General features: G+C 45.5%; 2 protein-coding genes across 9 annotated transcripts in view; one reads left to right on the forward strand and one right to left on the reverse strand.

Moving 5' to 3' along the window:
• LOC144151465 (homogentisate 1,2-dioxygenase-like) overlaps positions 1-7,640 on the reverse strand; it is a 31,325-nt gene extending 23,685 nt beyond the window's left edge. The window contains exons 1-2 of the mRNA XM_077682519.1: positions 7,357-7,640; positions 562-633 (exon numbers count right to left, since the gene is read on the reverse strand). Coding sequence (XP_077538645.1) covers positions 562-633; positions 7,357-7,380 — 96 coding nt within the window. The 5' untranslated portion in view covers positions 7,381-7,640. The remainder of the gene's footprint in view (positions 1-561; positions 634-7,356) is intronic.
• Positions 7,641-7,961: 321 nt separating this feature from the next.
• The window catches only part of LOC144152560 (mitogen-activated protein kinase kinase kinase 15-like), a 73,965-nt gene continuing 56,369 nt past the window's right edge, over positions 7,962-25,557 (forward strand). For all 8 annotated transcript variants that reach the window (XM_077683857.1, XM_077683859.1, XM_077683858.1 and 5 more), the window contains exons 1-4: positions 7,962-8,076; positions 21,142-21,289; positions 22,478-22,669; positions 25,239-25,349. In XM_077683857.1, the coding sequence (XP_077539983.1) occupies positions 8,066-8,076; positions 21,142-21,289; positions 22,478-22,669; positions 25,239-25,349 (462 nt within the window). In that variant the 5' untranslated portion in view covers positions 7,962-8,065. The remainder of the gene's footprint in view (positions 8,077-21,141; positions 21,290-22,477; positions 22,670-25,238; positions 25,350-25,557) is intronic.

Raw genomic sequence — 25,557 nt, forward strand, 5'->3', positions numbered from 1 at the left:
CTTCTGAAAATTTCGCGGTTGCGTAGTGCACAAGCTTTCAAGTTACCGACATTGTTCTCTTTGTCCTTTCAAATGAGAAATTATTCGCGGTGTGAAATATATCATCATCATCAACAGCCTATCTTAGGTGGTCCACTGCAGGACGAAGGGCTCTCCCAATGACCTCCAACCGCTTCTGTCGTGCGCTGCTCGAGTCCATCCTTTGCCCCCGAATTTCCTTATTTCATCACTCCATCGAGCTATTGGCCTTCCCTTTTTTGTAGTCCCGTTCCTCGGTATCAACTCTGTTACCCTGGGGCTCCACCGGTTGTCATTTTGCCTAACAACGTGGCCAGCCCAAGTCCATTTGTTTTATTAATTTTAGACTATGATATCTCCTTGTCGAGTTTGCTCCCGGATCCACGATTTCGTGGTTCACAAGCACCTCAAGATGTCGGTTTTCTCTTATCAGTGCGCTTCTGGAACCCTCATCACAGAATTGAGATCCTGTAGACCGACATTGTTCGTGACTGAACAATGCAGAGTAACACACCGAGGCATTATCTAAAGGAAAACGCTTACCTGCCCCTCCGGCAGGGATCCGGGACACCTTGGGTCTTCGGAAGCGAATTCGCTGCCAAAGCCCGTCAGGTACTGAAATGAAAGTCGCGGTATAGAGCGCACTCGTCAATGCCGCTATAGATTTCTGACCTTTTGTTTATATAAATCAGTAGAAGCTTCTGCGTTATGGAAGCCGTGTCATATATGGGCTCGTAGTGATATAGAGACCCACTTTACTTCCTACACAAGACCCCTAGAAACTGTTCCACGTGGAGTTGGCACCCGTGGTGTGAACCGACTAAGCAGACTCCCAGAATCCCAGCTCTCGGGAGAAGTATATATCTGTACAAACACCAGTATTTTTAGCCACTTGGGGCATTTTTTTACGTGAACTGGTGCAGATTAGTGCAGCGCAGTGCAGACCAGTGCAGAGTTCCACTGAGGATATCAAATAGCAAAAACATGAACATTTGCTGCACTCCTTGCACCAGTGCATCCACTTCAGGCAAAAAAAAAAAAAGTACCGAGTTGGTCTCGCGTGCTACTGCCCGCACAACCCAGCACTGAATGACACCACCTCACTCCACGTACAGGTGACACTCCTTGAAGCTGAACTTCAGGCTATTGGCCCCGAGGACATACCGTGGCGCCACCTACGAGTGACGTCACTTGTAGGACGCCGGGTTATGCTGTCGTCTGCTAGAACACATTTCCTGTGCTTATGTGACCGCACGTTTTTTGTTGTGACCAGTGTGTGCCCCCTCCTCGCGGTTTTGATGCAAATTACAGAAAGAAGTTGCCTACAGACCAAATAATCCGGGCAGGCAATCAACGGCTCGCTTGTTCCCGACGGCACCGCCGCGGCTGGGTAGTTGTTACCATCGCCACCGACAGCTCGTACGGAGCCAGCTAACGAAGGACGATACGATTGGTGGCGAGAAAAGTACGCTGTCAATTCATTATGAAATACTTGCGACGTGACATGTACGCGACTGTGTGTGCAAGAAAATAGACCTTGCAACAGCGACAGAAACGTGCCGCTCAGTTGTGATCTCACCACGCGTACTGCGCGCATTGCCTGGTAAATGAATGACTACGTGAGACCGGTGAGCGGATTGCTTCGCCGCACAGGCTTAAAAGTGCTGGTACAATCTGCACTTTGGATTAAGGAGTGCCTATTTCCCCTCCAATGTTTTTTTATATATATTTATGCTCTGATTTGATGAACGATCACTATAGTAGTCTGTACTGCTGATATGTTTACTTTTCGCGACAACTTGTCCACAATGTACGAATGGTATTAACGCGAGTTTTTAACGCTTTCGAGCGGGTTTAGACGTGGCTATGTTTATTTTTAATTAAGACCTGTGCAACACGGGCTTTTGTCTGTTTACAGTGAGCCTGTGCCTTTCTCTAGCATCAAGTTCGAGAATTCACGATTTCTCATAGAAAGCGCGGTTGCGTACGACGCGAAACACGTCGTGGAGTAATGGGGAGTTTAAGAATAGGGGAACAAAGCGTTGGAGGCCCCCAAAAAGTTCGGGGAGCCCAATGCAACATGCTTGCGCGCGGCGAGTTTTAGAAGAGGGTCTTCTCCAACAGCTAGCTCGCCGCCGGTTTCGGATGCGCGGAGTCCGATGTTGGGAACTTTCGGCTTAGCGTCGCGGCAGATATTTCATCGCCGCTACCGTTATACAGTCCCGAATGACAGTCCCTAACACAACTTTTCACCGCACTATCACCCCCTTTCTCGTATGTGGAAGTTTGTATCCGTGGTGACTGTCATGTAGGCGATCGATGATCAAGACACCTGCCACGGCCTCGGCCGATTTTTGCGCGCAGGTATCGCCACCCTTCGGCCGCTCGCCGCACCGTGCGCGAACGGGCCGGCGGCGCGGGGCCCGACATCCGCGGCCGGTCGGCGTAGATCGCGGCAGATATTTGAGCATCGCCTTGAAAATCACAGCTGATGACACTACGTAGCACAATTTTTCACCACACTAACACCCACTTTCGCGAATGTGGAACTTCTTTTCCGCGATCAGTGTGATTTTAAAAAGCGGAAACAAGGTGTTGCTGTCGCGACCTACGTCGGTTCGAGCCGCCGGCGGACACAGACACGGCGGACGTGTGTGCGGAGCGTTTCTGAGAGCAGTAAACGCTTCATAATTTCCTGCTTCACTTATTTCTTGCGAACGACAACCTAAATCTAGAAATTTAGCTCGGTGATCGTCGTAGCCGAGCTAAATCTTGATCGGGGAGACGAGCCGCAGCTTACGCTTACACCGGGTTCGGTCGCATACGTCCGCATACACCACCACGCTCAAGTCGTTTGCGGGCACCCTTCCACGGTTATAAAGTCCCCATGAGGTCAAACTACGCTTCACGCACTGGTAATTAACTTCAAAAGCCGAAAATTAGCACGAAAACGCACTCAGAAAGCTCGTCATAAACGACATGTCACGCCCTACAACCCACTAAGCTGCAAGGTAGGAACGGGGATCCTACAAGTGACGTCAAAACGATCGCAGCGCCGGCCTCTCCAGTGGTGGCCCTCGCGGCCAATATAGGCTTCACTCCTTCATCGTGTACCTACGGGCTCCTGACTCATACAGATCAGTCGAAGAATTACATCTCATTTAGTCTGATACTCTCGTCAATGAAATGCTTGTGCACGTCGGATTCCTTCAACGCAACTAGTCGCACGAATAGTCTCGATCCCTGGTCACGATCCCTGGTCACGAGACCGCCTGGGTAACCAGGCCGCTCACACAGTGGCTCCGGAATGCATTTTATATTCCCTTGTACTGGCTGACCCCCATGACTACCCCATACCCCAGTTCAACTCTCAATCTCTCTTTCGTACAACTTCAACACAAAACGGCCAAGAAGGAGAAATGTCACGAAGCCCCTCACTCGAAGAATACTCGCTGACTTTCCACCAGTATCTTGCGCCGGTTAAATTTTCAGCAATCGAACTAGTCACCAACCCAGTATCTGTCCTCATCTGCCCCCAAATCTACACCTCCCCCCACAGCTAACGCCAAATGAATCGACAAATCCTTATTGCGTAAAATAGGAGTCTTCTGGCCGAGACGAACTGAGTGCCCCCTGCTACACAGGCTGCAACTTCCCTCTCCTGATTCCCCTCTTCCGATCGGCTATTCGGTACTACTACTGTTTTAGTAGTAGTAGCAGTAGTAGTAGTAGTAGTAGTAGTAGTAGTAGTAGTGGTAGTAGTAGTAGTAGTAGTAGTAGTAGTAGTAGTAGTAGTAGTAGTTGCAGTAGTAGTAGTAGTAGTGGTAGTAGTAGTAGTAACCTCTCATTGAAGTGGAGGGCAGGCGACAGATGTAGAGAGGGGAGCACTACTACTACTACTACTACTACTACTACTACTACTACTGCTACTACTACTACTACTACTACTACTACTACTACTACTACTACTACGTCGAAAGAAAATAAAAACGACTGAGTGTATAACTTCTTCCATAGCCCTTTTTCTAGCTTGGTTTCAGGGCGACAAGCTTCACCCGCATACATAGGCAGTGTTTTGTTTTTAACGAATTTTCTTCTCAGAAGCTAGGGAAATAAAAACCGAAACATGTTGGTAGCACTATAATTCTCTAAGATAAATTATACACCAGTATTCGTATAATTCGCCGCAGAGCGAAATTTACGTTTTTGGCCTTGAAAGTATCCCAGGAGTACCCCCCCCCCCCCCCGGGTTAGGCTTTTATTTCGATGAAATACCGATAAATTTATTCGGTAGCGAACAGTTTCAAGAAGAGAGAGAGACAACCTTTATTAGAAAAGGATGACCACTGGTCACGATGGGGGAAAAGAATGGGGAGGGAGGGTAGGAGAACAAATGCTGGTCGTTCTCAGTAGACTCAATAACTGGGCCAGTTCTTGGAACCTGCAATTCATGGGCCAGTTCATGATGATCGCAATAGGGTTTGTGCACGTTCACCAGTTCTTTCGGGGGAGGACCCGCTCAAACAACCCGTGCCATAAACTGCTATTTCATAGTTGTGCATCAGTTTGTTGTGGATCGGGATGGGGTTGGGGGTGATTTGAATGTAGTACGGTGCGTGGCGAAAGCTGGGCACCACCAAACTGTGTGGCTGGGACCCAAGAAACGAAAAAAAAAGAAGTTAACGAGAAAGCAAGTGGGCAAAATGGGGTTATGGAACAATCACGAGACGTAATGGGTGCCGTCTGAATTTCCCCCGGGTTATTTTCCTTATTTTTGCTCTTGTTCATCAGCATTTCAAAATGGTTGATTGCCGTGATGTGAGCCGAGGACGTCTCGCTTGCTACCGCTAGGTAATTGTCGGTGATATTTAATTAACGATAGACAGAGCCAGTGGCCCGGCGAACTCCTCCCTATACCTTGAAATTTCGGGAGGTGCTTCGCTCCCCTTTGCGTAAGGCAACAAATTTAATCGCTAGAAAATTAACATAATAAAATTTGTGTGCGCCGAAGCTACGCATGGGAGATAGGTAGCGTCGTTGAAATTCTCCAGATTAATTTAAACGACCTACGGTTCCTTAACACGAGCACATCCTTGCTTGTTTCAGTCGGTCTATAGTTTCGGGATTCACTAATTTCGCAGCTACTGCCGGTTCGTTGCACAAGCGCCACTGGTGATGGCTAAAGTCCCTCCGTACGCGTCTTTAATGATGACGTTGTCGAAAGTGACGTCGTATTTTTGGCGTTCTGGCGGAAATACGTCTGACGACATCACTTCCGGTCGCACCATACTGCTCATGGTGTGACCGGAAATCAAGATTTGGTGACGAAAGGATTACTCTATAGTATACTTTGTGCATGGTATATGTTTCAACCGTACAAACTTTTTTCTGTACATTGGCGTGGACAACAATAATATCGTCGATAAGTTTTCCAATTGAACTATCTGCATCACTGCGGCTTTTTCGCCAGCCTCCTCAAGTAGTTGTGCAGCAAATAAATGTAAAACCGTTATCTGAAACGGCGGACGAGGGCTTTAAAAACGATAAGTGAGATTGCACTCAATACTGACCTCCCTCACAGATCAGCTGGCAAACACATCTCACGTGAACCAACCCGCTTACTTCTAACGCCTGTTCCTCATGCTGCGTTTGTGCACAAATACGTTACACCTCTCAGACAAGAACAGTTCTAGTTATAGCTCTGGTTCTTGGGCAAGTGTAATGTTTAAAGCACTCATCGGTGCAATAATAATAATAATTGCCACAAAAACGGGCCCAAATTCGCCGTATCGAACAGGCTTCTGTTGAAAGGTGTCAGAACACTCGAATGCATTCATTCAAAATTTCGGCGTTAGAAGAATTGGGTTACATTGTGCCTGGGGTTCGCTGTGAGTCTAGAGAGGTGCCGTGACCAATATACCACGTGTCGCTCAATGTGTCGTCATGGCTCGGAGAACGAGTGTGTTCGTATTGGCTTTGAAAGGTGCAAATTGCCACATACAGTGCTGTAAATAAGCATGCCTGTCTTGAAAGCCCCGTATCAGCAAAAATAGACAAAAATCTTCCCTTCTTGAAAGGATGTAAGTAAGATTTTCGTCTTTTATGCGTTTAAATAGGTTAGCAGGCGAAGACAAAACGAGTGATTATCGTGTCCCGTGCATGTCAGGACGATTCAGCCAGATAGCGAAACCTCCTTGACCCTGTCCTTCCCATCTGCAGACGATATCGAGTCGGACGATACGGAAGAAATTTCGCCTTCACTCGGAGTTATCTAAGCTGCTCGACGCTGACACGCTAAGCGAGTCGGAAGAGGTCCAGTTTTGTGCCGCGTCCGACTAAAGCCGCCAATACCCGTAGATGACGTCATCGATGCTGCTTAATGCGAACGAAAAAGCGCCTGGTCGGCCTTGAAGCCGCTGGCCCGAAGGCAGGGAAAAGATCTCGGCGCCCGAAGAATCCTGTTTGACATGTCCAGAAACCTCTCTTTTTTTGTTTTTCCGTAAGTGCCAGACGCGCGCGCTTCCCAGCGCCTCGGCTGATAGGGGAACGCGAAGTAAAAAGACAACAAAGATGGCTGCCCTGAGGCGTCAAATGTCGTCTGCTACAGCGCAGCTCGCCTGTCTGCCAACGAAAACCGGATGACCGTCGCGTCTGCTTTGTCGGCTGCTGTCACTCCACGTGCATCATACAATTTCGCCCAATATTTTGTTCCGTTATTTTAACTTCGTTAAATGTATATATATTTTTTTTAATTATGACAGTGATGACTACGCGCAGAGGCGTCTGCTGGCATGCATGGAAAGCGAAGCTGTCGGGTTTTGCATGCTACTCAAAGGTGACGAAACCTCATCTCTTCCAGACGACAAAAAAAGAAAAGAAAAGCCGACGTCTCTATATTACGTATACTTCGTGCGAGCATGCAATAAAGCATTTTGTTGATCAGAGCACACAATATTGGAGCTCCTATATCTGGAAGAATGGAATTTATTGCGTTCATATATGCAAAAGCCAGTGGCGGCTCGGCTGTGTCCACCCATAATAAATGAGGTATTTGCACTGTTCTCGACATTAATTACACTAAACTGCGGGTCGAGCGGATTTAATTTGTGGACACTGGTCAAAAATGCTCCACTCTGAGAAAGTTTCGAACTTGAAACAGATTGTCCTTTCATTTCCCCTCGCTTTATTATTCCTGCTATTTAGTTAAATACAATTTCCGGGAAGTTATAGCTAAAGGTTCTAGATCGTCCGTGCTTTTCGCCGTACCGCTGCGTATGAGCATGCGTATGAGCAGTAAATTGAATATTTCAAATGTATTTGGGATCATAGAGTACTCACTTGAAGTTCCTCTTTCTTAGACATTTCCCAGACGACCTAGACACAGCGAGTGAAGTCAGAGTGAAGGAGGACAGTATTTTGCTCGGCCGCTGATTAGCGTAGTCGCCCGGACGGGGCAAAAACTAATCTACGATAATTTGGGTTCTGGTTTCACTCTTCCCCCGTGGGCGTCCTCTCGCGGAGAATCACACCACACTGCGTCGCTCGCCTCGTAGTAGCTTTTGTACGGAGCTGATGTAAAAACGTGTAGCGCGAAGCTCGTGACACACAGAAACACCAAACAAGCTGTGGCAATGGTGAGGCGTTTAATAGAAACGTTTGTTCTAATAAAGAGCAGTGCGCGAGCGCCATCTGTTTTGTCATGTAAAAGCCTGCCGGAGTGGGTGCGAAAGCGACGGAAAATAGCGAAAATAGTTGCTTTAATGCTCTACGACGCCGAAAGATGCCGACACTAGACACTGCATTCGTGGGTTTGAAGCAGCTTTAATTCCAAAATGGTCTTCATAGCACATTAAAAACACATCTAAGGCTAAATAAGATTTTTTTAACGAAGCATATTGCACCTAGGAATATTTAACGTCATTTTGACAACCTTCAACATCACGTGAACAAACAAGGCGGCTGTGGGAGGCTATCACGTGACAAAGTATGGCGTCTGCCAGAGGATTTTGTGAGAGGACATGGTAATCGGGGCCTGGATGACATTCTCATGTTCAAACGGTAAGATTATTTCCATGTCCGATAGGATGATTGCGTTACCACCGCGTGGGTGTGGCGAGCGTAAAGTAGGCCTTTGCCCCTGAACTTAGGACGACGCCCGTATTCGTGGCGCTATCGCTTTACGACGTGCTTGATTTTGCCGCCGTACGTGCGTGACCAAGTTCGAGCTAGATCGCGAACAAGGACGTTTTCACGGATATGTGTTTACGGCGCGCTAGTGACATTCTTCCGGTCAGCGACAGCATTGTCCGTGGTGTAAAGGCTCTGTTATCGGTTCGGGCTTTCGCACCGTCTTCGCGAGATACCGCCTGCAAGGCGTAAATAGGCGAGCATCTGTTTTTGGTAACTGCGTGTGGCAATCGCTCGGGGCCGAAGAACGCCCCTGCTGGCGCCGTTTTTCATTTAGAAGTTAACTTAACGGTCAGCTGATGTTCTGAAACGCAAGAAACCGTTGTCGTGTTTCAAACTTTGCGCATTTAGTGCAGCGCTGTGTCTTCCAAATTTGGAAAGCAAAAACTTGAGACGGGTGCCGAACGCAGTTGCGGCGACCGCCGAGAGAAAAATAAACACACTGAAACATTTTCGCCGATCGCTAACGAAGCCGCGACGGTACGAGTTCTGTGTTTTTCGAATCGCGTGTTCGGTTGCCAAGAAATGCTTTTTGTGTGTTTTGTGTTTCCATTCTGCCTTTTCGCCTTGGCGCCGGACTCGTGGCCTTCAAAGAACCGCTGAAAACGAAAACACTGTCTTGAAACTAAGGCACGCCAGAAAGAAAAACAAAAAAACTTTGGGGGTGGTGTGTCGAATACTTGAACGTTTCATTTCCCCGGTCAGCCTGCGGCAACTAGAATTAAAAGGAACTCAAGTTGAGTCAGTTTTAGGGGTTGAAACAAACATGCTTTGATCGTCACATCTTCAAGTCAGACTGAAGGGAACGAACTAACTCTTTTAACTTGTTTCGGTCCAAGCGCTCGTGCGAAAGGCGCATTATATAGCGCTGTTTCGAAGCGCGAATTCTCACGATACGTCTGCGCGGAAGGAGCTAGATTGTACGGCGGCGCCGTGTTTTTATTGCTTATCATAAACGGCACGCGGCGTCGTCGTGACAATAACCACACACGGCGCCCCGTCCGCCCGCACTTTGAACTTGCGTGGGATGCGTCGAGAGTGTAGCGCGCGGGAGTTCGACTGGCCGCGCCGGGATGTGGAGGTTGTTTTTGAGCGGCTGACCGGAGGGCGAAGGGCGTTTCCGTTGGCACCCCCGCGGATCGCGTTGGGGAGTAACAAACACGTTTCCTAGTTCTGAAAAGTAAAACTGTCTGCAGCGTTGTGTGATACCCGCGCCCAGCACATTTGAAAAAAAAGTAGACATGGAAGCCAAAAAAACAAGAATGCTGAGCGTACACGTATAAACCATGAAGAATTCTGAACGCTTGTCGAGGTTATAATCCAGAATAAAGTACAGTCGACCTTATATACATTACGAGCAAAAATAAAGGCCGTCACAGATGTTTTAATCTGGTAGAAACTACACACTTAGTTTTAAGCAAAAAGTGCTCCTTTACTTCTACATTCCTTTTTGTTTGTTTGTTTGCATATTTAAATTTGCTCGATTGTATTAATGTTTATGGCAGCATGGAGCGAAAGGGCATTTGTAGCACATAGTTTGCAGTCATCATATCCATCATCTAGGAAGGAGGCAAAGTCCTCATGACGGCTATGTGCAATCTATTCTCCGTTCTTTATTTCAAAAATGGCGTGGAAGTGGGAGGTAGTTCTTTAAAGTGGCAAGTCTGATATTTCATGCAAGCGATTTAAACGCCAAGGGTGAGTGGAAAAGAAAGTGGAGGTTGACATCTCGGACAGCGAAACGGCTCCTCGAGAAGCGTTCCGTGGCACAGGCCATTCTTTAGCACAGGCTTGAACTTTTCCATCCGTGCCACTACATAACAGGTGCAGTAAGGGGGGGCAGGAAAGCATTGCTGAATGAGTGAAAAGCTTCAGGAACGTGCAGCGGCGCAACCAAGTGACAGATTAAAGGCAGCTTGATTGCGAAACAATGCATCTCAGGCATGCAAAGCCCTTCAACGCAAGGCAGGGGCAAGGCATCTCAGACGTTCAACTGGACACTCATGCTTTCGCATTCACGACCTTTAAGAAATGCTTGGGTGTCCTCTGGCCTTTTTTTAAGTGCAGAGCACTTTAGGGGCTCCTATTGTCGTCGTAGCTTGCTTGCTGGACCCAAGTAGAGCCACACGGCATTCCATCATCGCGACATAACCCAGAGGCTTCAAAAGCCAAGCGCTTTACATAGTCATAAGCATTCAAAACTCGTGAACCACTGGCACTTGTCTTACGTCTCCCCGTTTTTTAGCGCAAAGAAGACTGCAGGTACATTTGAGGCAAAATATACGTAATTAACCAGCAGCGCCCACGTTCATTTAGTTGGGAATGCTCATTGGGTTTGTTTTGACGATAGTGAGCGAAAAAAAGTGACAGTTGAATGCGGGCACATGCGGGAGGAAAAGGTGCAGTTTCAGGCAGGGGACACGTGAGCACTGCGAAGGCGGGAAATTTGAATTGCATTTGGTGATAGCAGTGAGTGGATAACGCGCTACAGCCCATTATGGCGAATCACTGCTCTGCGCTTCTGACAGCTTCCACATTGAGTGGAACTGCTTTAATTTTATGCCAGTTGCAAGCTTGCCACCATGCGAGGCGCGTTACGTAACATTTATCGCAAGCCTTGGAATGAAAGCACCTGTCTTCGATGTGAAGTACCCAGGCACAATTTCTTCCCACTTACGCAGTTTCTTTTAGAGGTTATTCAATACATGTTCCCAAAGTGTGTTTTTTTTCTTTGGAAACTTTGTCCGAGGGGAAAAAAAGCATTCCTCTAAATAGGGGAGGGGTGTTGAGGCTGGGTGTTGATATCATAATATCAGTTTCTCTTTTTCAGAATATATTCCCCCAGAAAAATCTGCTTCTTTTGAATATAAGCTTTAATGGCAATACAGACATCTGTACGTATTTCATAGAAACATTTGCCCGGCGGCATTTTCCTTTTATATCTTTCATTTTTTGCCTTATTCTACCGAAAGTGAAGGAGGGGGGGGGGAGGGCTGTTGCAATTGGATAATTATACTTACCGTGTTTATACAATTATAAGGCGAGGGTGCAGTTTGGAGAGTAAAAAAAATCACCTTATATATTTTTATTTATTTAGATACCCTAAAAGCCCCGAAGGGCATTACATAGGGGGGGATCAGAAAAGCAAAACTTGAACGGATAATATACATTGGATGAGTATACAAACAAAAACATAGAAGATTGACCTATACAAGGCAAGCAATACAATTTTGCATGAGAAATTTAACATCAGGCTAACAATGAACACAAAATGTGCTTTAAAAGAGCAAGGCAGCACTTCAGCATTTAACACTTTAACACACTTGAGCATTTAACACCAAGTCATAGCACAGACAGAGCAATGAAGGAACATATAACACTGGGCTTGAAATTGATAAAGTTAAACTGCATCTATTTGCGCAAGGTACTCTGTTTGTAGATATGATAATAGCGCCGTTTGAAAAGATGGTAAGTTTATTGAAGATACTATGTGTTCGGGCAACGTGTTCCATTCTGTAATGCTCAGGACAAGAGGTGAATTTTGATATTTATTTGTTTTTGCAAAAATTGGTTCGATTTTACGGGAGTGGTCTAGTCTGGAGGAAACGTAACTGGCAGTTCGAAGGTGGAACTGGGAAAATGAAGTAGCGTGTTGAAGTACGGAGTAGAAGAAAACCAGTCGATTATATTTTCTGCGCATGGCGAGTGGCATAAGGTTTAAGGAATGCTTTAGGGCAGATACGCTCTGATGACGTGAGTAAGATGACGAGATAAACCTTGCCGCGCGGCTTTGCACAGACTCAAGTAAATTTGTTAGGTAATGATAATGCGGGTTCCAGACAACTGACGCATATTCCAAAGATGGTCTAATGAGCGAAGTATATGCAAGGAGCTTAGTGTTCAAGCTCGCAGGGTGTAATCGACGTCTTAAGAGGCCCAGTTTTTTGAAACATTTATTGGTTATGTACTCTATGTGTGAGTTCCAGCTCAGATCAGAGGTTATGTAAATTCCAAGATATTTATATGATGAAGCCGATTGTACGTCTCTGTCATTTATTGTGTAGCGATTTAAGGGCCGGTCAAGCGCACAAGAAAACCTTACGTGTTGCGTTTTTTCTAAGTTTATGCCCATTTGCCATGTGTTACACCATTTCGATAGTTGCGTTAGGTCAGATTGAAGAGCAGATACGTCAGTGGGGTTAGTTATTTGCCGGTATATCACGCAATCATCCGCGAAAAGACGAATGGAAGATGTTATGCCAGTTTCGATGTCATTGATATAAATCAAAAACAAAAGGGGCCCGAGGACAGAGCCCTGTGGGACGCCTGATGTGACGGGAATAGGACGAGAAATGTAGTTATTTAGTTTAACAGACTGCGTACGGTTAGTTAGGAATTCACCAATCCATCTCGTTGTATTGTAATCAAGGTTTAGGCTATTTATTTTTAGAAGTAAGCGTTTGTGAGGCACACGGTCGAAGGCCTTTGTAAAATCTATAAAAACAGCGTCGGTGTCAAGGGACATGTGGAGGGACTTGTGAAGGTCAGTCAATAATTCATAAAGCTGTGTTTGACATGAAAGGTTTTGTCGGAATCCGTATTGGTTTTGGAGCAGAAGATTGTTTTGGTTTAGGTAGGTCATTATATGGCTTTACAATATGTGCTCAAATAATTTGCTGCAAATAGAAGTCAAAGATATAGGTCGATAATTCGTATGGTGCCTTTTGTCCCCAGATTTGAACAATGGCTTTATGTGCGCAGCTTTCCAGTCTTTTGGCACGCAGCCAGTTTCTAGTGATTGCTGGAATATCAGGGTTAGTAAGTAAGCTGATGCAGGGCAAGTAATCTTAAGAATCTTAGTAGTTATGCCGTCAGGGCCAGGGCTTGTAGTCGTTGAAAGTCTTTCAATTGCATGGGTGACACCATTTATTGTGATTGTAATAGGCTCAAACTGGTGTGTTATAGGGATGTGCGGTGACGTGAGGGAGTGGAGGGGGAGTTCGCGCGTGAAATTAGCTTGGAAATGTTTGCTGAAAGACTCTGCGCATTCATCTGAAGGAAGCATGATACCGTTGTCATCTTTCAGCTGTGGAACTGCTTGGTTATTTTTAGGGTTCAGCACACGCCAAAATTTTTTGGGGTCACTACTTAAGCTATCCGGTAGGGTTTTGTTAAAGTATTTATCTTTAGCTTCATGAATTGCAATTTTTACCTCACTACTGACTTTTTTGTAGTTTAACCAATCATCCACGGACTTCGTCCTTGCCGCCTTCCTGTACGCTCTTTTCTTTTTGTTTAAACATGTTTTTACTTCTCGCGTAAACCATGGGTCGTTTATCCCTGTCTTTATTGTCGTTAGAGGTACGCATGCGCTTTCGATTTCTTTGAGTTTATCGCGAAACGCCATCCAGTTTTCGTCCGCATTTTGATTATTGAAGTTAACCTCAAAGTTGCTCGAAAAACTCGTCATCATACGGCTTATCTTTTCTATGTCTGCGCGTGCAAAATTTCGAATTTGTTTTGTAACTTCCCCTCTACCTGCGCGTGGCAAATGAAATGTACAGTGAATCAGCTTATGGTCACTAATTTCTTCTAAAACTTGAGTGATGGCCTGATCGGGGTGGGTGGTAAAGATTAGGTCTAAAATGTGATTGCTACGTGTAGGTTCTAGCACAAGTTGGGTTAGCTGAAAATAACGAGTCAAATTGGCGAAATTAACCCTTTCTGTTCTATTTTGGGCAGAGTTTACTGATAAGGTCGGCCAATCTATTGCGGGGTAGTTAAAGTCCCCAGCTAAAATGATTACTGAGTTAGGAAATTTGAGTGTAATTAACTCGAGGGACTCGCTTAGTAATTCGACAAGTCAGGGCTGCAGTCGGGCGGTCTATAACAGGCACCAATTAGGCACGTTACACTACCGAGACAAGCATTTACCCAGACGAGTTCAAGGGGCGAATCGATTGATATGGCAGAAGGTTGGAATTCATGCTTTATTGCAACAAGTACGCCTCCCCCGCGGGTGCTGATCCTATCTTTACGAAAAAGTGCAAACGAAGTCGAGAGTGCGAGTTCGCTGTCAGCTACGTCTGGGGAAAGCCAGGTTTCAGTACCAATTATTATATCTGCAGAGCATGTGTGGATGAATGTTTTTAGTGCATCAATTTTGCCCAGCATACTGCGAAAGTTCGCAGTTATTATTGAAATAGTTTCTTGTCTTTTTGGTTTGCAGCCATTGCTTGCAAGGTGCCATTTCGCTGTTTCTGGGCTTTCTGCTAATGCTTGCGGGTTACTTACAGATACCTGGATGATACTGTCTGTGCGGGAATCATAGCGGTAAACACAGCCCTTGAGTTCAAGGGTTGCAACACGAATCTTGTAGCGCTCGCCTTCATCACGGGTATTATTGGCAAACTCACGCAGCTTGCGGCGTGCCAGCTGTATTTTGGGGGAGAAATCCTCCTCCAACCACACTTTTGGTGTCTCAAGATCTTTTAACTTGAAAGCGTTTGATAAAGCTTCGGTCTTAGATTTGAAGTCTTGAAACTTGACAATTATCGGTCGTTCGAAGTTGGGCCGTTTTTTCCCTAGGCGATCTGCTCGCTCTATGTTCCCTACTTTGATCTTGAGGTGGTGGGACAAGAATTCCTTTACAATTTTTTCTGATTCGGCATAGTCCTCTTTCGGCTTTTCGGGGATGCCTTTTACAATCAAATTATTTTGTCGCATGCGATTATTCATGTCATCAACAACGTCTGCAAGTTCCTCGGTGGTTTTGGCAATAGTCATTTTCACTTCTTTTACAGATTCGTTGACAGCGTCAAATTTGTCTTTGATATGGGGTGCGCCGCCGATGCTGAGACCAATTGAATTCATTTGTTCTTTTAAGTTCGTAATGTCCTGCTTTATCTCGTTGAGCGAACAAGTTGTTTGCTCGTGGAACTCTTTCATCAGTGCAAGGACATCGTCAATCTTCGGTCCGGGATTTAACTCAACATCCCCCGCACAAAGCAGGAGCAACGCAAGACATGTTAATAGTATCAAAACTGAAGACCTGGGGCAAATCGCACAGATGAGGGCTGATCCTGCGCCAAATCTCTCTTTATGGCGGCTCTGAGGTTCACGACAGGCGACAAATCTACCTATACGCGCACGGTACAAGCACACGTCTATACCCATGACAAAAAGACTAAAACCCGAAAGACCAATGTGGGGACTTGCCGGCCAGCGACGGTAAAAGCACAATATAACAAAACAGACACGTCTACCTACCTACAACAGAAAGTTGTGGAATTTAGCATGTGCAGCTCGTGGCCGCAAATCCCAGATGGCTGAGGATGTCCGGGCTTTAAGTAGGTTTCAGTGGCGCTGGGGTCGGGTCTGACGTCAGGGAGACGTCAGGAACTTCTTTGCTGTCGGCGGCAATCTTCTTGATAAGGTGCGGGCCACGAGGCGCTTGTTCGCGATGACCAGGAGGCAATCAGCGAAAAGCAGGAGGCCGGAACAGAGGATGATCTACAACAGAAAGTTGCGGAATTTAGCATGTGCAGCTCGTGGCCGCAAATCCCAGATGGCTGAGGATGTCCGGGCTTTAAGTAGGTTTCAGTGGCGCTGGGGTCGGGTCTGACGTCAGGGAGACGTCAGGAACTTCTTTGCTGTTGGCGGCAATCTTCTTGATAAGGTGCGGGCCACGAGGCGCTTGTTCGCGATGACCAGGAGGCAATCAGCGAAAAGCAGGAGGCCGGAACAGAGGATGATCTACAACAGAAAGTTGCGGAATTTAGCATGTGCAGCTCGTGGCCGCAAATCCCGCTATACTGACTATATATAACTATACTGACCTTCGAATATAAGGCGGGGTGTGACTGAGACTACGGGTTTTTGAAAAAAACCTCTTCTTGTATTCAAATAAATACGGTACCCGTTTCACATGCAGCAACGCACCCAACAAGAGACCCAATGCGTTAAGCAGAATCACTCTGGCACAATCTCTCAGGATTTGGGGACTTCCTAATGGTCAGGAGATTAATTGCTCCTGAATGATTTTCTATTGTGTTTTGAGGCATCCAAAGCTGAATGAGGTGCAACAGCTGGCTTGCACGTTGAATGCTTTGTTGAGCAAGTGTTAGTTGGTTGACAAAAGTAATGAAATTAGTTTCAACCAAGCCAAGTTGCATTGTTTGTGAAGCACGCATGTTTTATATTTCAGCGTACGTTAAAAAAAAAGAAATCCTCAGGAGGGAATAAATTAATCTGGCCTTATGGGCAAAAGGTATGTACAATACCTTAAGTCCTAATTGTATTTGAATAGTTTAGCAATTTGTTCAGCAATTTCCAATAAAGTGTATGAATTTGTTAGAGCATAAATTGAAAATTACACACTGTCTCACTGCTTCTGCAGAAAAAATGTGTAAACTCCTTGAATCACAAATTCAAAATTTTGTGCTGCCTTTGACTTCACTGGGGGTATTAAGGCCTAATCTTAACAGGCTACGTGACCCCTCCCCCTCCCTTCCAATGTTTGTTCAAAAAACTAGCGATACCTTGCACCACCGCAAGAGGGAGAAAAGTTCAATAGCTTTGCAGATACTTGGGACTTGGCTGCAATATTTTGCAGGTATTTGGGACTTGGGGACTGGAAATGAAATTAATAAAGGAAATAGATTTTTTGGCGATAACAAGCAAAGCCTGTGCTTGGTGTGCAGCGATATGTGACTTAAGTTGCAAGCCACTTGCAGTTCTGTAAATTGTTAAGACTGGTCAATTTTTCAAGGTTGGAAATAGTCCGAGTAAGCCAGCAAAAATAAAGAGTAGAAAACTTGAGCTGAATACTTTGCCGACAAACTTGTGATTTCATTCCCTTACAGATGACTTCATAAATGAAACATATCATTTGAAGCATTTTTATAGTGGCCATATTTTCACGAATTAAGCGCAGAAGAAATATGTAATATGGGAATAAGTACAACTGCTGTCATGCTCACAGGTGCTGAAAATCATTATTATCATCATTGATTGTTAGATAATTATAGTCTTGCCTGTTACCTGTTTTTGCTCATATGTTTAACCTGCTTTAAAGGAGCCATGAAGAGAAAATACAACTTTGTTTAATTTGAAAGAACTAGAATTCAGTATCTCACTCAGCTCCATTAGAGCCACAAAAGATGTTTTTTTAACGAAAAAAAAGCAAGAATTATTTTTGAAAATTCAAATTTTGCGCCGCAGTGACGTGTTATGAGCCAGAATGATGTCATACGAGCCAACAATAAAACATAATTTTCAGTGCGTTAACTGCACGTTAGCATTCAAGTGATGCGGTCAAATGGAACTAGAGGCCCCATTACAGACGTCCAATCATGTGTCGTCGCGACAGGTCAGTTAGGCGGCTGTGAATCGCACAAACAATGTTCCGTGACATCATAGAAAAGTTGCGGGAAATTGGCTAGGGGGTCGCGACTGCTTCACACGTTTTCTTCAATATCTCCATTATTTTTTCGAAGATTGCGATGATATTGGCCTCATTGTTATCGGGTCTAAGCAGTCTTTCTAATAAACCCAACTTGTATTTTGTCTTCATGGCTCCTTTAAAGGGTTGTTTGAGAGATCGTAAAACATTCAGGCTGTAACAAGAAAAGGTGGTAGGTTAAACTTTCTCTGATGTCCTTGGAGCACATAAAGCTGTGGCTTTACAAGTGCTGGATCTAAAGAAATGGGCTTAAATACGACGATTCACTTTTTTGACTTCGCTGTTCTTCTATTACGTCTCGCACTACTCTAATTGGCCTGCAAAACAAAAAAATACAGAGAGAGGAAGAAGTGGAGAATAAAAGCTACACTTTGTTGGCCTAAGCGCGAGCAGTTTCTGAGGCCTTGGCCTTTGTGGGGCTCCGCTAATTCCAGATACTTTTTTTGTTATCTGGTTTGCTGTGGGAGAGGAGGGGGGGATGCCATGGTCTGATGACCGATTTTTCACTGTAAACACTTCTTCATTTAATTTTTAAAAAAGCTGATGGAATCGGGTTAAAATTAACAAGATTTGAAGCAGCAAAACATAAGGGCAACGTGTTTTGCATTGGTATGATAGCCAATACATAGAACTGCATCCATTCTTTCTACCGAGAATCGTATGGGATTACCACTTGTATTTAGAGAGCTTAGAAGCAGCTCAAGGTACTTGTCTGTGTACTTCATAATTGATGCAATGGTAATGGCGGTCATGATGAGGCATTTTTTTATACCCCCCTTTCCACAGTATGTTGCAAATTTTGTGTGCAGTTTCACGTTTTCCTACAACATGTAAGGCCTTTATTACTTACCTGTAAAAAAAGAAAACGACCATTATCATTTAACCTAAATTTATTCTCACCATTTCAAGTGCTGATATGAAGTCGAGAGCATGATGCAATTCTGTCTGGCCAGGAAGGTACATTCGAAACAAAAAAAGAGATGCCAACCAATCCAAACAAAAACGTTCTTGATGTTTTGGCCTGTAGAACGGAAGCCTCGTTCACAGTCTGTCACTCCGAACTGTCATTGTTCACATTGTGACATTGTGAACAAAGCTTCTTCCGTATTGAAAGTTGGGCGAGTTGGTGCGTATGCATTTTGAAGTATAACAACGCAAAAAAGTGATGAGTAACACAAAATAAATTCACAAGACAGTGCCCATCTTGTGAATTTCTTCTGCGTCCTTTGTCGTTTTTTTCGCGCTGTTACATTTCAAAAGACTTCCGTGCTGGAAGCCCAAACATCAAGAGCGTTTTTGTAGGGACCAGTCAGCGTCTCTCCTTTGTTTCGCAAGTGCTGATCTGCACAGTGGCTTACATTCAGCATTTTCGGTACATGTACGTTAAAAAAAAAAAAAAAACTGACAATGACAATTGGCAGACAGACGCACGCCTAGACACATTCCAGACGTTAGTCCAAACGCTATTCGGACAAGCTTGACAAAAATTCAATCAATACCTAACATGACGGATCTTCTGAAACCATTGACGCAAACTTTGCACTGTCGTTGCTGCCGAAGCGGAAGTGGGCCTCGGAACAAAGTGATAGGGGCATGGGCGGGGACTGCTGTGGGTGCCGCTAACGAGTGCAGACGCGAGGCGGATTGACGGCAGCCGCTGTTGATACGGGCGGTAGCTAGATGAGGCGTGTCTGCATAACGCGTGGGGTGCATCCGTGCGTGTCATAGCGGCCTTGTCGCGGTGGTGTCAAAGGTGCGAGGCATGCGTCATTCGTCAGCTCGCATCACTTGGTCGCGGGCGGCCGTCGCGATAACTGTATCCTCCCTGGGGTGCTCTTGAGTGGCTGCTACTGGCTTCCTGGAAGTGGATTTAAATTTTGTTGGTGGTGTTTTTGGGATGAGGTGAGCTGTCATCTTTTTCGATTTGGCTTCCTGAAAGTAGATTTAAATTTTGTTGGCGGTGTTTTTGGGAGGAGGTGAGCTAGGTATGTAACTTTTTCAATCTGTTGGGAGAGAAATATACGCTAAAGGAACATTGCATTTTGGTGTTCCATCCTTGTTGAAATTTCTTAGATTGGCAGTTTGGGAATGTACTGGCAAAACTGGGCTGGGTAATACTTAATTGGAAAAAAAATTCACCGTTTTTTACGAATGTGTATTAATGCTGTTTTGAATTGTAGTGTGTCCGCATTAAGTAGCAAAAGAAAGGAGGTAAAAGCCACTACAGTTAAACCTTATTATAATGGGTAAAAAATGTCTGTTGCAGGCACATCACCTTTCAGTGTTGTATCCTTGTTGAACTTTGAGATTGATAGTCGGAAGCATCTTGCCAAAACTGTACTCTGTGATACTTATTTGAGAAATGTTTTCAGGATTCCACGCGAAAATTATTTAATAACTGTTTTCAATTGAATTGTCTGCATTGAGTAGCAAAAGGCAGGGAGGTAATACCAGCTACAGTTATACTTAATTATAATGGATGGAGAAATATACGTTGCATTATAACAGATATAGAAATGTGTGCTGCAGGACCATTGCCTTTCATTGTTCCATTCTTGTCGAACTTTTCGAGATCGACAGCTTGAAAAGGAGCTTTCAAAACTGTGCTCTGCAATATTTAGTTGGAGAAATTTGGCTATTTTGCACAATTATTTATTAACAATTGTGCAGCAAAGCATCTGCATTGAGTGGCAAAAAGAAGGGAATAAAACTACTAGAGGCAAAGCTCATTGTATATAAATGGAATATAATGCAGTAATATACTAGTTTGTTTGGCCAAGCTGGAGCATTCTTCAGTTTGCACTTAGCACTTTAGAAAATTCCCATGCATGTTGGCATCAAGAAAACGATCAGTTCCAGTGGGCTCAATACTGAAGAAGAAAACAAAAAACAACTGAAGAGGCTGTAATATTGTCACGAAGTCATAGACTGCGCAGTTGTCTTCAAGGAAAACAAGTTTATTGGAGCGAACTTGTGCTCCCCTAACAACTCAAGGAATACACACGTGCTGAAGCAGCAGTCAACAGAGTGACGTGTGCAGGCGAGCTCTGGCAATTCGAATCCTGCGGCGTCTGCTCTGCAGGCTTTTATCTTTTGGCGCGAGTGTTTCTTGAACCGTCAATTTACATCCAGAACATCGTAGATCAAAGAAGATTATTCTGGGCTAGTGACGTTAGGGCGAGACAGTCTGCTTATCTGAATAAGATAGCCCGTGTGGCATAAAAATAAAGAATGGAAGACGCGCTTCACTTGAGACACAGATAACAGAGTCGAGCGTGGCCGGGCAGTAAACAAACAATAAACAAACAAACCCATACATGGTTCGCGGCAATATGCTGCTAGTATGCAAGTTTCCAAAGCTTCATCGATGAGTGAATAAGTTTCTTTTGGGTTAGGTGTTCTTCATACAACGGACTGTGGCGCCCAAAGCAGTTTTTCAAAAGAGTGCCCGTGTGTCCATCCCCTGTGTGCAGAAAAGCCCTGTGCTGGAACTCGGATGAGGTTCCAGCCAAGGTGAGCTGCCCGGCCATGAGCGAGGTGGATGCCCGTTCCTGCTGCAGCGTCGCCAGCGCCTGCCCACCTCCGCGCAGCAAGATGGACGTCGTGTGCGTCATCGACCTGGTAACAATGGGCGCCGTTTCTCTCTCTCTCTGGAGCCTGCCTTTTACTTCGTACAGTAGGGCGTGATTGAAAGGGATGGCAGGGAATGCCCTGAACCTCCTCCTCTTTGCTGCACACCCCACACCTTCCTCATGCTTACAAGTAAACAGCTTTAAATTACCCTAATAGGAGGGTCAGAAAAGAGCATGGGATTGTGTGTACCCTTCTTGTGCACTTGGATAACTCTCCGAGACTAGCTGACTAATGAACAGTGCGAAATTTCGGTTGCTGGTAAGCGCTGTGTCTGTGTGCTCTCCTGTCATCGTGTTTTTTAAGAGTGAAGCTTTTTAGCAAATCGTAATTTTTCATGTCCGCAGTAAAAATACCGAGAAGTTGTGGAGTGCGCGCACGTGAGCACGAACCTCGTGGGCTGTGGCGACCACCCAGCAGTTAACAAAACCAAGAAAATGGGGAGCGCTCGTGTGTCGTGCGTGCCTTGCGGCGACCACTCAGCGTCCCCTGTGCACGTTTGTCAAGCCAAGCATACCCAATTAGGGAGATTGGTCAAGATTGGCCAAAAAAAAAAACTCCTGCATTAGCCGTAACCGTGGCAACGGTTCCTGAGAACGAGAAAGACTCCAGCGTTCGCCGTAATCATGGCAACAGTTGCTTGCAATGAGAAAGACACGTCGTAGTGTATGCCCCTCTAAGGTGACGTCCAGTGATTATCACTTCCAAAAAAATGAAGGAAGCTTATACTTACAGCAACAATGATGGAGTAGAGGTAGCTGCGTCAGCGAGGAAGAAGCAAATCGGGTGCAATCGGGGACTGAAACTGTTCTGATGGTGGTGAAGGTTGCACACAGCTTCACTACCTTCAGATCTTGTGTTAGTTTGAGCTTCCTTCATTTTTTTCACGCTGTTTATCACTCGGTTATGTATTAACTGGACTACCTGCAATCTGTGTCTCCAAGACCCTGTTTGCCCGCCGTTTGGTCAAGAGCCACCGGTGCACCAATGTGTGCGTGAATGCTACCACATTTGAAATGAGTTTGGTATCGCCGTTGGCCAACCTCCATAAACGCGGGGGTATTTATTATCCTCGGGGTTTATAATGTTCTTGTTTGAAGTCGGAAGCTTATCCGAACTTCAGTGCTGGGACCGGTGGAAGTTGATCTTTCTGTCTGTTCCCCTCCCCCCATTAACCAGATCACAGGCACGGGTGCAGTGGGCGGTCGGCTAGCCCAGCGCAAGGCGGCCTACGAGGAGATCCGCAAGGTGTGCACCTGCCTCGGGGCCAGCCTGCACGAGCTGCCCTTCAAGAAGCTCGACTTTGGCGAGACCAAGGTGCTGGACCTGTTCTACAATGCCGACGTGGCCATCGTCGACGTCTCCATCCAGGTGAGCAAGGGCTTGTTCTAGCTCCTCCCCTTCTTCTCAGCACTTTCACCATGACCGCAGGTCGGAGCCAAGCTTTTGTAAAGGCACGGTTTTAATGCGAGGGCCATAAATGGCCCATTGAGCGAGGAAGTTGGCCTTAGCGTCAGCTTCTGTTACACCAAACAGCTCCCTAGACCATACGTGTTTACTTTGTTTCATAGCACAAGGTTCTATGGCACGTTCTATGGCACGTTTTTCGACTCGGCGGTAGCGAAAGGTGGCTGTCCACACCAGTGCATCGCAGATGAAGAGAGGGAGCGGAAGAGCACGGCCAAGCAAGCTAACAGACAGGCAGCGAAATCCACCATCGTTGTCAACCCACCCTATGTACCTATGTAGGTTTGCTCGTTTTCCGGTAAAGCCTGATTTTACCCGATTCTTACACCCCGAACATGTTTCAGTGAAATGCTAAACCCGGTTTTTTCCCGAATGGACCTTTCTAAAGTAGTAATCTGCACAATCGGGCGCTGAAATCAGCCGTTCTCAAGCAGTACTTTCTGGTTACTTTCTGGTAGCAAGCTCCACAAACACAGCTGTTGAACTCATTGAGCATTGGCTTGACTCTACCGCTCGCTGCTGTAAGCTGGCAAATGTGGCACTGACATTGATGTGCCTGGCTAATAGAAGCTGTGATGTCGAGAGAACTTTCTCCCGGCTGAGATACATTCAACGATTGGACAGGTGTCGAATGGAGACCAACATGTTGCATATGCAGATGATAATGTATGTAAGCAAGGATGTGTAAACAATCAATGGCCAGCTTTTCAAGAATAAAATGTGTCATTTTTTGGAGGTTATCAATGCTCTTTGCGGTCATCATTACTGATTCAGTTGCAAACAAACGCCAAATTTCGTATGGTATTTGCTGGAAAACCCTGATGTCCCCCCAATTACCAGCTTGAAACAAACACCAATTTAAATGCGTTAAAAGTTACACAGTTCTTGATACGGTATGATAAAATAAATGAGTTTTATTACTTTGTACATCCCTAGATTTAACCCGAAAAAACCTGAATTTCGGAAGGATTTTACAAAAAAAAAAAACTCAATTTCTCTCGCATTATCAGTTTGAAAAATGGCACCCGATGTTTACTGCCTGATTGTGAAAAAGATATAAAACCTGAAAACGAACAACCCTCTATGTATGTTGGCAGGAGCGTGCAGTGACGCCACACGGAGAAGGCAGAAAGAAGCCATTGCAAAGCCTAAGGCAGAAGTAAAGGATAAAGCTCTTTGAGAATGCTGGGCAGAAGCAAAGCGTGTCATGTGTTTAATTGGACATTAATTCCTTCGCATTTTGAAACCTTACAAATGACTGAAGGGTCCTCAGACATTTTTGGTGCGTAGAGAATGTATATAGCCTTTGTTGAGGGATGCTTCCGCAGCAAATTGAATGGGTGGCGGCCCTGGGATGGTTCATGGTGTTTGCTGGCTTCTCTCGTTCAGTGTATGATGAGTGCGTATTCTGATGCAAGAGGTAATGCGTCTTTATTTCACCTGAAATTCGTGGTATTCCCTGCTGGAGTATGTACTTGCAGCATGAGGTCAAACTTCTGAACACAGAGGCTGTGTTAATATTTCTGATAGAGGTGAATGAGTTAAAAAAAAAATTGTTCTGGACTGCAGAATGTGGACATGGTGAAATATGCGAATACCTACTTCCGTACCGGATAATACCTGAAAGTAAAAAATTCAAAGCAGCACAAATCATTTGAGTTCTCCACTATGAACTGCATTACTAGCAGAGGGTCATGCCAGGGCTGTGTTCTTATTTGGGACGAGGCCAGAAAGTCGCCACAGTGGGAGGCTGAATGAAAATGGGGGTTGTAACTCCACGAGCGATGGGAGACCTTGCGGTCCAGCCCCGCCCTGCCGACCCAGCTCGCGCTGACGGCCAGGGGCCAGGAGCTGCTGGCCCAATACGGTTCCCGCGACCTGGGAACCGCTCCGTCTGGCGTCTGAACACGCCTCGAGCTCAAATAAAGTTACTACTACTACTACTACTCAAGAGCACCTAATGCTTGCTACTACTGAGCATTTCACTCCAAGCCATGCCTTGACGTGATGCAGCAGACATGTTCAGCACTCCTGCCTTGCGTTAAACATTGATGCTTGCCGGAGAGACCAGTACAATAAAAGCTTTGCATTGCACTTCATTTCACCCAAAGAAGTTTAATGTAGCATTATTGAAACGTGGGTGTGTTGGTAGTACATCATACAGAAAAGCGTGGAAAAGATTACGACGCAAAATATGAACAAGGAGAACAATGCGCTCCTGTTTGTTCTTATTCTGCGTTGTTGTCTCTTTCCCGCTTTCTTCTATGGTTGATGTAAGAAGTGGATGACCCCGACTACTTTGCCAAGCCTTCAGTCAGCTTTGTGAAATGAAATAGATGTGTTAGTTTTCACCACCTGCGGTACTGTGACATGCACCCAAATCTTGCATGTGCTACATTAATACTGTTCTTTTGTTTTCTTACAAAGCTAAAAGTCCCCGTCTCTCTCCCTTTCCCTCTCTTTTAATATCTAGGACCAGCGCAACCCCCTCTTCTACCACCTGGGGGTGCGGGAGAGCTTTGGCATGAAGCAGAACATGATCCTCTACAACGACCACGCTCCCGGGGAGGCCTACTCCATCAAGGTAGTGCTTTGCCCCCGTCTGCTTCTCGAATGTCTAGAGGGGAAGAGGGGCTACTGCTTTGCCGAGTCTGTCGCCTGGTGGTCAAAATGGATCTGGAACCCTCCACCACACCACGCCTCATAGCCCAAGTGTCGCTTAAGCGCGATAAACCCCATAATTAAGTCTACTGTGCGTGCATCCCAGTCGACCACAGAGTGCTAATTAATTG

This window comes from Haemaphysalis longicornis, unplaced genomic scaffold, assembly GCF_048455015.1.
Source record: "Haemaphysalis longicornis isolate Haplotype H1 unplaced genomic scaffold, Haemaphysalis longicornis Haplotype H1 scaffold_9, whole genome shotgun sequence".
NCBI lineage: Eukaryota > Metazoa > Arthropoda > Arachnida > Ixodida > Ixodidae > Haemaphysalis > Haemaphysalis longicornis.